Genomic DNA, 12,418 nt, shown 5'->3' on the forward strand with positions numbered 1-12,418 from the left:
CAAACTTAGCTAGGCTCCTAACACTTTCTTTGAAGAAACCCACTTGATGAGCCCTCAATCAAAAGCTTGGATAAACAATCTCAACCCTGCATGTACCCTTTTTCTCTTAGAAATCTTGTCCACCCACCAACCATTGTTATCAAACGCATCAACCTCATCAAGTAGAGAAAACTCAATAGCCAAATAATTAGATGGTATGGGACTGACCTTGTCCATACCAACATCTCAATTAGTGAATAAGAAACATAGCTGAAAGGGTTCACGCCCACCAAAACAAGCTATTTGATACAGTGGAAGCACATCAACCTCGATTAAAACCGATTACACCCCCTTCGATAGTCTTGTCAATGCCATTGTCATTGCTCCAAGATCATTTAACTTCTCGATCCTGCTCTCTACAAGCTCTACTTCTTCAACTCAGTCCACCTCCCTTTTTTTGATGTCATTTGGAAGAAACACAAGGGTTGGTTGTCTACATCATCCATACCAAGGCCTTCTTTGGCTCTACCCAAACCTAGCCATCCTAGGGCATAACTACTTCGATGAGAACACCATGTACTAGGGGTGTAATCGGTTCGGTTCGGTCGATGTTGAATGCATTTTTTGCACCGAACCGAAAATTTCGGTTTTAATTTTTGAGCATCGAAACCGATTTGTAAGGAAGGGACGCCGAACAAAAGCAATTAAAAAAAAAATCATCAAACAGAGATATAATTGAAACACAATCGTAGTACAACAACTAACAAGAAAAGCAAAACCAACACAAACCCTATTGTCAACACAAAATACAGAGCAACATAGCCAAAAACATAAAACACAAACTAAGATTAAGCCACCATCTACAACAAAAGGTAGTAGCTACAAAGTTTCTTTAAAAAAAAATCAAGAAGACATACCCATAGCAAGCAACCAAGAGAGAGAATCGGTGCTGGAAGAAATGAGAAAAATATGATCACGGTATGTGAATATCAAAAAACGAAAAAGATGCAAGGTATGTTTGTGAGAGGGATAGAAAATTGGGGAAGGGCAGCTGGAATGAGGGTTGTAGACTATGAGGGTTATAAGTTTATAACTTATAAGATGCTAGGGTTTAATTTTTTTTTAAAAACTCAAGAAGGGTAGCGTGAAGGCTCGAACTTGTGATTAAGAGGCTAAAACACACGTGTCATTCCACTAAGCTACTCACTCTATTATGTTTTAAACTTACATAAATAAATAAATAAATAAATATATAAGTAGGTTCGGTCGGTTTCGGGGTGAAAAAATCTAGCACCAAAACCGAAACCGAAATATTTTGGTTTCAAGAAATCCAAACCGAAACCAAACCGAACTAAAAATTAGACTTAGTTCGGTCTATTTCGGCCCCTTTTTTCGATTTATTGGTTTTTTGCACAACCCTACCATGTACTGCGACTTTTGGGGGAATAACATTGTTTGTGTGTGGAGAGAGAGAGAGAGAGAGAGAGAGAGAGTTTACAAATATTTATTATCTAGTTTGATAAAGAGTATCATTGTGGCTTAAATAGAATTCAAAATGACATTTTTGAAAAAATAAAAAAATTACGGATGATGGTTAAAGCCACCTTGACCAAGAACCAAAGCCTTGAAAACTATGTTTGTATATGATGCCTTAATACAAACAGAAAATTATGATTAGAAGAAATATTACACCTTTGTGATATTGCAATAATTATCTTATACATTCTCTTCTTACAATGTAAACCCCATAACAATAGTTATTAAATCCAAATCGACCCAGCTAGTCAGAGTGGAAACTTGGTGACCCAGCACCTAGATTGGTTCAGGTATTTAAATGGACCATTTCTACATATGACCCGATCAAATCCAATCAAACCTGGTGGGTTTGTGGCAACCTGAGTAACCCAAATTAGTTTATATAACCTAATTAGGTTTGTAAAATTAGTAAAAGTATATCTATAGGTCCACTTAATTGACTTCTTTAATGTTTAATGTGTTATAATATGGTAATTTAAAAAGGAGAAAGCCTAAAGAATTAAAAAAAGTGCACTTCACTATCTATCTACCTACCTCCAAGACTCTCATCCTATCAAAAGACTACTCTGTTATTATGAAACCTTGATTTTAAATTATAATTATATTTAATTTAGACATATGCCTATTTTTTAAATTTATATATTTATGTTATGATTTCTTAGATTTATGTTTTTATATATATATATATATATATATATATTTTAAATTATTTGACCTTGCAGTTTGACCAGTAATGCCTTGGTTGAACCAGTGACCTGGTAACCTGACTCATAGACAGGTAAATGTCTGAGCCAAGTTTAATGACTATGCCCATAACTGTGTGGGATTCATGTGATCTGAGGAGAAAGCATATATCAAATGCATGGGATACATTTTGTCCAATTCCATCACCAAAGAAAGTCAAGTCCTTTAGAAGGTGGTCTTCCCCCAACAACACAATATTGTTTCTGATGAAGAACAATTCAGTAGCCATCTTATTGCACCTATTTCATTGTTTGTGACATGATGCTTTTGGCAATTACAAGGATCATATTGTTATCTGGTTCCATCAGGAATTCTTCCAAATGGGGGCATCATAGACTTGTTTTGGTAGAGTATTCTCAGAAATAATATTCTTAAAAACAGAATATAATCTGAAAAGACTTCACTATCTTGTGGAATAAACAACCAATGATGGACATCTCAAGAAAGAGAAGAAAAATAAAAGTTGAGATGAGAGAGAGAAAGAGTACTTATGAAATGTAGATTACAAAGGGCAATACCAATTTATATGCATTATAAGTATTATAGTTATGAATTATGAAATACATTTGGAAGTGAAACAAGATGAGTTTTAAGGAGAAATGTATATGTGGACATGGTCAATGTAGGCTGTATCACCATTCTGAACAACATGCTAAAAATGCATACTAATCAGCTGATGAAAGGTGCCTGAACTGTGAAAACTTGAACTCTACCTTGAAACCACTTCAAACAAATTAGGGCTTTGAAGCTTCATAGCGTGTGAAAAGCAAATGGAGGAACCACTACAAACTGAACTACTGGCCTGCATACTGGTAAACCCCCAAACATTTTGTGACGGCCTCATTAGCCTTCTGTGTTTCTGCCCTTTCCTCTCTTTTTTTCTTCTCCCTGAAAGCCAAAATCATTGCAAAGAAATACAAAGGTTTATTCACCAAAAAGTAAGTATATGATTCCCTAAGCAGAACAATACAGCATAAATTAATTCTTTTGTTAGTGACTAGTATGGACCTAAGACCAACCCCAACCCCAACCTCCCCATCCCAACTCAACCATTTGCAAACTGAAGAAAGGGCAAGAGGCAAAACCAAAATGAAACAAACAAAAAGTTTGCACTCCAAAAAAGGCCCAAGTAATATAAGGACTTGAATTTCAAAATCCAACCTGTGGTGTCATGTAATGTAACTATAAAAGACTTTCTATCAGATTTTGGAAATTCAATCAACCTCACGCCTAAAGTATGATTGCAATTGGATCTACCTTGCTTTATGCTCGGACAACATTTGGAAATTCTGATCCTTGTAAAAGGTTCATAACATAACACTGTTCAATTTTCCAGTTTTGTTAATTTATGAATTCAAAGACTTTTATCCAATCTGGATGTAGGTAAAGTTACCATGCTCAAGTACCAAGAGAAGTACCTAGTCATGTGTACTTTGCGGCAAAGAAAAAGAAATTCTTTCCATTCTCATCTCTGTCTCTGTTTCCACACAGGTTCGTTTCTGTTTACTTTTTATACTCTCTCTCTCTCTCTCTCTCTCTCTCTCTCTATATATATATATATATACCTAAACATCATTCATTGTTAAAACTTAATATCAACATGTATATCCATTTTTGTGGCAACTCCCAACTCTCTGCAGATCTTATATTTTGTCAAAAAAGAAAAGAAAAGGTATGTATGTCTTTTTATGTTTAACAACCTTAATTGTCTCTTCTCTTTGTATATCTATTTTACTCTTTCCAGACAGAGTTCACATAATATGACATCCTTAATTTACTACTACTACTACTAATATCCTCAATATCACTCTCATTCCTTTAACTTTTTAAGAATCCAGATCCAAATTCAAAACTATATAGTATCACAAATTTAAAGTGTTGTTTTTACCTATCCATATATTCCTTCAGCAGCTCTTTTGCCTGAACCAGCTTGGAAAGCAAATTGCGATATACGTCAAGGTCCCGATCCACACTTCTTTTGTTAACATTCAAGGCTGCACATAACTGTTGGAAAGCAACAAGAGATTTATTGCCAAACCATTAGTCAAAACCCCACTCCTAAATGATAATGAAATATATATATATATATATATATAGGCTCCAAGTTTTAACTGTCATTTTCATCTGAACTTCAGCTATCTTTAAAAAAAAAAAAAAAAAGATTTCAGCGGCAGATACACAGGGCACAGTACAGAGTTAGCAGAAACTAAACCAAAATTTTAGTTAAAACTTACCTAATTACAAACTTTAGAAAAATTTATAGCTGAAAAATGCCAACACATTAGCAGGATGAGAATGAAGCAAAATATGTTTCTCTACCCCACAAATATACGCCTCTTACCCACCCCTACTTATGCAACAATGGAGATTGATTTGCTATCACTTTGCAAATTCGCCTATTCAAGAATTATTTTAAGGGGCCTTGTGAAGTCCAATCGAAGTAAAAAGTTGTGTGGTTTTAAAGGTTTAGGTACGAGTCTTTTTGGGTTAAAATAATTTATTATTTGGGTTTTTATTTTTTAAGTTATGGTCAATTTCATAGTTGGGAAAATCTGTAACTTCTGTAATTCCTATGAATCAAGGGTATTTTGGTAGCTTAATTAAGTCTAGAATTTTCTAAGTGATCCTAAGTATCTTCTTAGTTTTTATTTTCTTTGGGTCCAAGTTAGTCTTTTACTAAGTTTTTAATTTACAAGTCAAATTAGGAGTCCTATTTTTACTAGTAGTACAAGAAAGAGAGAAGGAGTCTATATATTTGTGCTCGATGTATTCAATATATGGAGTTGATTAATAAAAATATTCTGTTTATTATTGAGGCATGTTAACCTTCTGCTTCTTTTGGGTACTGTGCTTAGAATACCATAAAAACTACTTTTTATTTTTTCCTTCTTCCTTATAACACCAAATCAAGCCCCTTCTTTTACCTATCGAAACTCTAAAACCCCCATATACTTTCTTCTACCAAAAAACCATAAAATAACTCATCAAACCACCTTTTAATACAAAATACAACCCCATAACCCTTTCTTCAACAACCCTAGATCCTATTTCCACAAATCTTCCTAAACCTTAACCCACCACAAACACACGTGGACGAGTTGCCCTTTTGTCCTACGTCACGTACAGCCACATCTACAGTCTACACACTGACAGAATCATATGTGACAATTTTATCATATTCAATAAAGTTTAAGCTCTCACAAAAGAATCAATTTGCTATATGGAAAATAAGGCTACAATGCCAAATGCCCTTTCGGCATCAAGATTTTTAACACCATCATCATTCACAGCAGGTAAGGATTATGTAGTTCTTTTTTATTTTGTTATTATTATTATTATTTTATAGATAGTGAGGCAAGGAGAGGTGGGGTTCAAACCACAAACATGAGGCACCACAAGGGATGCCATTACCATTGGACTATCACTTGAACACATAAGTATAATATAGTTGAGGGTTGATATACCCTACAAAAATAAATGCTACTACTAGCAGTTTTGAAGTAATAATATCTGATGTGCACCATATATATCACATCTTATGTCCACCAGGAGGCGTATGAAGTGATTCTTAGTTGTGGAAGCCTAGAATTATCATATTATGACAGATAGATTTTTCATTTTGTTATTTGTGTTAGTGGAAGTAATTTCTCTACATCAACCAATACTTTTTAGTCTATCTGTGAATTACAAGTCTCCAAACAATCACATAAATTCATGTAGGGGTCTAATTTCTTCATAATCTTGAAGAGTAAGCAATTCCATTGATTTGTTATAATTGCAACACTAAAATTCCACCACTTTGGGTAGAAAAGTGAAAACTATAAATCCCAATAGCCTAAAACAAAGCTGATGGAAACTTTAAGCGCAAAACAAGGTTAAGATCCTAGGGTTAAACTTAATGCTCAAACCTTTTCTAAAATAGTGGGTTCAGTTGCATTTGCCAACTCAAGAAGACGAAAGAGCCCAACAGCAAAGAAACGGCTGTAGCTGAAACTCCCCTTCCCCCCAGCTCTCTCTGCAATGTCCTGTAACATTCCCTCAACATCTCCTTCCCTGGATGTAAATTCAACCAATGAACTAGCAGTTTGAGCCCGAGCCCATTCTTCCAACTTTTGTGCATCAATTCTGCAGTGCACAGCATAGGAAAAATTCACCGTAAGATTGAGAATCCTTCTCATATATATGCGAAAGAACTTCATAATACAACACAAATGCTCAAGAGCTTAATATTGATTAAGGATTACTTTCTTTTCACAATTAATCTTCAGACAAGGAAAAAAGGGAGTTTGATGTTAGTTATATAATCAAGACATGGAGTGGAGCCTCTAATTTTTATAAGAATCCATCTCAGGTTCTCAGGCGGATTATTATTCACTTGCCATATCTTTTGTCCTCTAGCTAGAGCTTTATACATTTACAGCATGCTGTTTGTATGACTCATCTATTTTCTTAGTTTAATTTCTCTTAATTACACACAAATACCCACAGAAGAAAGATATTGCAAGATCACAATCTTAGCAGCCTACCATGCCATGTTACTAAATTTCAAGGTGTTCTATGCTTAATAAGGTTACTGGTGCTTCGTCTGGTCGCAGTTTAAAAATTAAATCTATAATTATGGAAACAGAATGAGTCACTGGAGAAAGATGAGAAACCTATATTGCTGAGGATCCTCCTTTAGTGCTTTTATGTATGCTTGGAAGATGGCATCTCGATCCTCATCACTAGGGTACCCTTCCATGAGTTGATCATACACGGTAACGAAACCAAGAGCAAACACAGGGTCATAACGGTAAGTTCTCTTGTACCTCATCAAATGTTGCTGGACAATCAGCTCCTGCAGCACAGTGTTGTACACAGTCGGAATTGGTCGCTTATATGTGTTAAGGAAATTCAACTTTGTCTCAGACACAGTGGGCACATCTGCAATCAAGCAAAAAAATAAATAAAAAATAAAAAATCATGACCAACAAAGATTTTAGGATCTTTATTTCTTACTTGGACTAAAAATAACAAAGGCATCTAGAGCAAATAACTTCAACCTACATATAATATTATCTTGACATAATTTAAAATTTGTGGCTTTGGAAATGAAAACTCCAGAAGATTTTTAGAGTGCCCTTATAATTAGTTATTCGAATAAATACGAGATTTCGCAAATGAGTCTTTTGCCTATAATCAAACTCAAAATTCATTCTTTTTCCCACTCATACTATTTTCAAAGATGGATAAAATTAACTCCAAGCTTAATTGCATTTAAAAAAAAAAAAAATCTACATTACAGTTACTTTTTCAGTTAAACTTATTTACAATTATGTAAATTAATAAAAGCACAAATGCAGTAATTCCAGCTACTAGTACTCCAAAAAAACAAAAAAATTAAATTAAAAAAAAAAAAACGCTCAATTAACCAAACCAATCGTAATTACTTAAAATTCACTAATTCGAGCTTAAACAAAACTAAAACTTCACTTTCTATTCATTTTTTACTCGATTTTTCTCAGCAACCAAGCAGAGTATAGAGAATAACCTGTGGAGACGGACATGCAGTGAATAGCCATAGGAGAAGTGGAACCCGAAGATCGAACGCCCACATAGTGACAAGAAAAGTTGGTACGGAACCGAAACGCTTCGGAATTCGAAGCCAGAGTACGAGCAGACTGCACGGTTGCTTTTCTCTCAGAGCATTGACTTACTGCTGAGAACGACAATGAGGCAATAGCCGCCATTATAGAGAGAGACAGAGAGATACAGAAGAGATTGTTGTATATAGTTAGTGATTTTCCGGGAAAATGTGGTTCATCACTGAACTGGTATTTTTTTTTTTTTTTTCCTCGGGAAAATTGAGAGAGAGATGTCCACGAAAAGTTAAGCTTATCCAGTGAGTGTGAAAAATGAAAGTTTTGTTTTCGAGTGTAATGTTTAGGGAGGACCGTGTAAGATTTTGACACGTGGAGGCTTTTTTTGAGGCTGGGACATTTAATTCTTTGGACTTGTTTGGGTCGCGTTGGACTTGTTTGGGTCCGTGACTTAAGTGTGTTTCTCACTTCTTGCTGTTGCGGTGAAGGATGGTTGAATGGGAGAGATGGCGATGGATTGGGTTTGGATGGTTTTTGGTGGTCAATTTTTGACATATTTAACTATATTGTATATTATTATTATTATTATTAACAATCAAACCTACTGTCGGGTGCCTTATTTTTTCCGTTACCAATATGATATTTGGGAAGTCAGGACCGACACTCGACTTTGGGCTTGAAATATAGTTTAAATAAGTCCGGGTTACATCTAACAAAAATTATAATAAGACTCCAAAAATACCTCTGCAAAGATAAGCTAGCACAAAAGATGGTCCACCACAATAAGTGCTTAAATAATAGTCTAGTGGTAAATAAGAAAAACGTCCAATGGTAGATATCTAGTAATAAATGTATTTGCATAGTAAAAATTATGCATTTCTTTCATAGTCAGTTAATATAAAAGTGGACCCGTTATAACAAGTACACAAGAGGAAAAATGGTCCAGTAGTGAATATGACAAACCTCCAGCGGTAATGTTTGATTAGTCAATAAATGTATTTATATGATAAAAATTATATATTTTCCTCATTATTATTAAGTCAACATGAATAAAAACTTTCATAGTATCCAAGACATTATGTCCTTCATTATAATAGCAATAAAAAATGATTAAAGACTTTATAATTACAAGTAAAAGAGGAAAAATTAAGATGGAATGAAGGGAGAGAAAGACCCCCAGCTTAGTGTAGCAAATATTTAACCAAGGTTCTTATGCCCATGATGGAATATGTGGAAGGATGTATGGTAAATGATGGAAACTACTCTTATATGAGTGGGTGAGCAAATATATGGTGATGCGGGAATAAAATGGTAAAGGAACTTGGCTATTTTTTGCCATAGTGGAGAGAGACCGATTGTAGCTAATCATGAGACTTTTATGGTGCTGGGTTTTGTTAGAAAATGGAATGAATATTTGTGAGTTGATGGGTATGGGAATTTATGAATTAAAAAAGGAACTTATTTATGAATTAAGGGTTGAAAATAGCAAGATTGATGGAGACTTTGAGAGGATTTTGTCCCCCCTTGGTGAGTAGGCCTTTTATAGTGAAGCTTAGGGAGAAATTAGCAAAAGCCAAAAACGTTGGGCTTGATTAGCAAGGGAATTTTCAGAATATTCATCATGAGATTTGGCCAAAAATGGTGTGAGCTCCCTTTTGAATGTTTATCTCCTTTGGGTAATGTCAAATAAAGTTGAAATTCAAAGCATCTAACCTAGGATTTAGCCAAAAATGGTGTCATTTGCTTTTGGGTAATGTCATTAAGTGTTGATATTTCAAGATTGATCTTAGCCAATAAAATCAAGACAAACATGGAGCTAGAACTTGGTTGCTGCAACTAAGATTTGAACTTCAAAGAGTAGGAGTTATCATCCTAAGCCAGGTGTCAAACTTTTAGCTTATTTCAGGGAGCTCCACTAAAGATCTTTTTATGCCCTCCAAACCATATTTCCCTAAATTTCCCTTTTTGGGATTCATGGGCTTGGTTCATGAATCAATTACATACGTTTTTAGTAATAAAATAAACTATTTGGTTGAGGATTTCATGAGCTTGGAGATATTGGTTATGCTTCCTTGAGTTGTAACCAAAACTTGGGAGAAAAATGGTATTTATTGCCCATTAGCTTTTAGGTGTTAGCCCAACCCCTTAGTACAGTTCACGTAAGAAATGGCAGATGGGACAGGTGGCTAGCTTCTAATTTGGTTTGAGAGCTTGGTTGCTTCTTGAGATGCTCTCTAGTGGAAGGTAGAATTGAAGGGATTTCTCCAGCTCGGTCAATCTGCACACATGGGCTGTTTTTGGCTGAGATTTCATGTTAGGCTTGGCCATAAGAGCTGAGTATTTTGGTGGGCCTCTGACTTGGTGGTTCTCTCCACTTAGGCCTATCCTTTTGCTTTCTCATTGTGAACCCTACAAAATGGACAAAGTTACCATAAATTGCCATGGATTTTTATTCCACATGAGCTTTAGTTGTTAGTAAAAATGAAATATATTCATTAGCTTTAATGAATATTTATGATAGGTTTTGGGTATTAATTTCCATGGGCTTTAAATAACAACTTGTATAGTTTCTCATAATTTTTATCATGGATTATTTTGTAAATGATATTTTCTTTAGGGATTTTAAATAGTAACCTCTAATGTTTCTTGTGAATAATATTTACCATGAGTTTTAATAGAGGAAATATCCATGTGTTTCAAATAAAATATGGCAACAACCACTATAGTGGAATAATGTGACATTCTCATGGGGTTTTCTATAGAAAATCATAATGGGCTTGTAGGATAAATAATTATCATGAGTTTTGAAAATAAATATCATGAATGTTGTGATATAAGATAAATAGTGACTATGGGTTCTTATATAAATTCCATTTCATGGGCTTGAGATAAATAATCATAATTTTCCATGGGCTTTTATATTAGTAACACAAATGCCTAATTTTCTATGGGCTTGATATATGTTTGCCATAGGTTTTGGAAAAATGAATTATGTTACGTAACATAAATAATTATCATGGTTTTTATAAGATAGATTTCATGGGCTTGTAATATTATAGTAATAGGTTTAAGAACTTAAAGTATTGTTCATCATTGGACTTTAAGTGAAAAACTTACGATATAGTATTTTGCCAAGCATTGATAACTTTGGGCCTTTTACTAAATAGTGTCAAGTAGCTAGCTTGAGCTTTTAATAGTGCCAACGTAAATTGAGTTTTTGATATTGCCAATGAGAATTGGGCTTTTGAAATATTGCCAAGCATAAGTAGCCTTGGGCTTTAATAAGAATGGGACATGTGCATTGGGCTCATAGTTCCGGTTTTGGGCTTATCTAAATAATAATAATAATAAAATTGGATAATATATGAGTTTTTGGGCTTTTGTGATGGTTTATATCGTGGCCCAATTTAGATAGTGAGATAGGAAATATTTGTGGGCCAATGAGATGAGAAATTTTGGAATTTTTGGTGAATAAATAAATGTGATTAAATAAGATTGGGGCACGTGGCATGAATGAAAAAATTGTACCTCAACACTTATCAAAGAAAATGTTGCAAATTTGAAGGGAAAAGTTAACGAATGCCTTAAGATATTATTTTAAGAAATTTTTAAAGAAATTTTCTATAACAAAAGAAAAAAAAATAATTTATTTTGACAGTTTTTAAATTTCTCATAAAAGTAGTATCAAAATTTTTCTAAAATATTCTATTAACAACTTCCCTTAGGACACCCATTAATAGGACCAAAAATTAAAATCAGTTTAATGAGTGATTTGGGATATTATTGGTAATGGGTAAGTTTGTAGCACATGTGATATTATTTAGGGAAATACGGAATGAGAGTTAATTCAATAAAATGAATGTCAAATTGAGTATGAAAATTTCTAAATTTTTCATTATTTACTTTCCAAAAATGGGATTTTTGTTGGTTTTTGAAATTGTTAGTTCTTGTTCATATTGATTGGGTACTTGAATAAAGATAAAATTAATGTCAAATTGAGTAAGAAATTCTCTAAAATTTTTCATTATTTACTTTCCAAAAATGGGATTTTTTTTTTTTTTTTTTGGTTTTTGAAGTTGTAAATTCTTTTTCATACTTATTGGGTAGTACAATTGAGTTTTTTTTTGGTAAGAAACTTAAAGAAAAATTTACAATCCAATTGTTTTACTTGTCTACTTAAGATCCTTCGTTTTGCTATCCGTAGATACGTTTTGTAGTAATAATAAGAAATGACAGGGATGAACTTTCGCACACCAAAGAGTTCCAAAGAAACCGCAGAGCTCAATTTTTAGCACTCATTTTTCCGAATTAGTGTGCCCTATTGTTTTTTATTTTCAGCTTCTTTTAAACTCAATTCAGCAATAAGATTGCCAAATCTCAAATTTTTTTTTGCAAAATAGCATCATTTTCCTACAATTTCATTAGTTAGCAAGGTTTCCAAACTATTTAAGAAACTAGCATCTCGAGTCCCTTAGATTCGAGTATATTGTAGCTCGAGTCTTAGGGACTTGAGTTCCATGTGCTGACAGAGTTGAGGTGGATTAAAATCCACGTGAAACTTGAGTGCAAATCTAGTTGAG

The 12,418-nt window shown here is 33.9% G+C and overlaps 1 protein-coding gene across 1 annotated transcript; it reads right to left on the bottom strand.

Annotated features, from left to right (window-relative positions):
* Window positions 1-2,755: 2,755 nt before the first annotated feature.
* On the bottom strand, window positions 2,756-8,143 carry LOC126695456 (protein THYLAKOID FORMATION1, chloroplastic). Its single transcript, XM_050392214.1, has 5 exons — window positions 7,790-8,143; window positions 6,915-7,182; window positions 6,168-6,384; window positions 4,148-4,263; window positions 2,756-3,147 (listed from the first exon to the last, which is right to left on the bottom strand). The coding sequence occupies exons 1-5, from the start codon at window positions 7,986-7,988 to the stop codon at window positions 3,054-3,056; spliced, it is 894 nt and encodes a 297-aa protein (XP_050248171.1). The 5' UTR covers window positions 7,989-8,143; the 3' UTR covers window positions 2,756-3,053.
* Window positions 8,144-12,418: the final 4,275 nt, after the last annotated feature.

The sequence above is a fragment of the Quercus robur genome, chromosome 8 (genome assembly GCF_932294415.1).
Source record: "Quercus robur chromosome 8, dhQueRobu3.1, whole genome shotgun sequence".
NCBI classification, from domain to species: Eukaryota; Viridiplantae; Streptophyta; class Magnoliopsida; order Fagales; family Fagaceae; genus Quercus; species Quercus robur.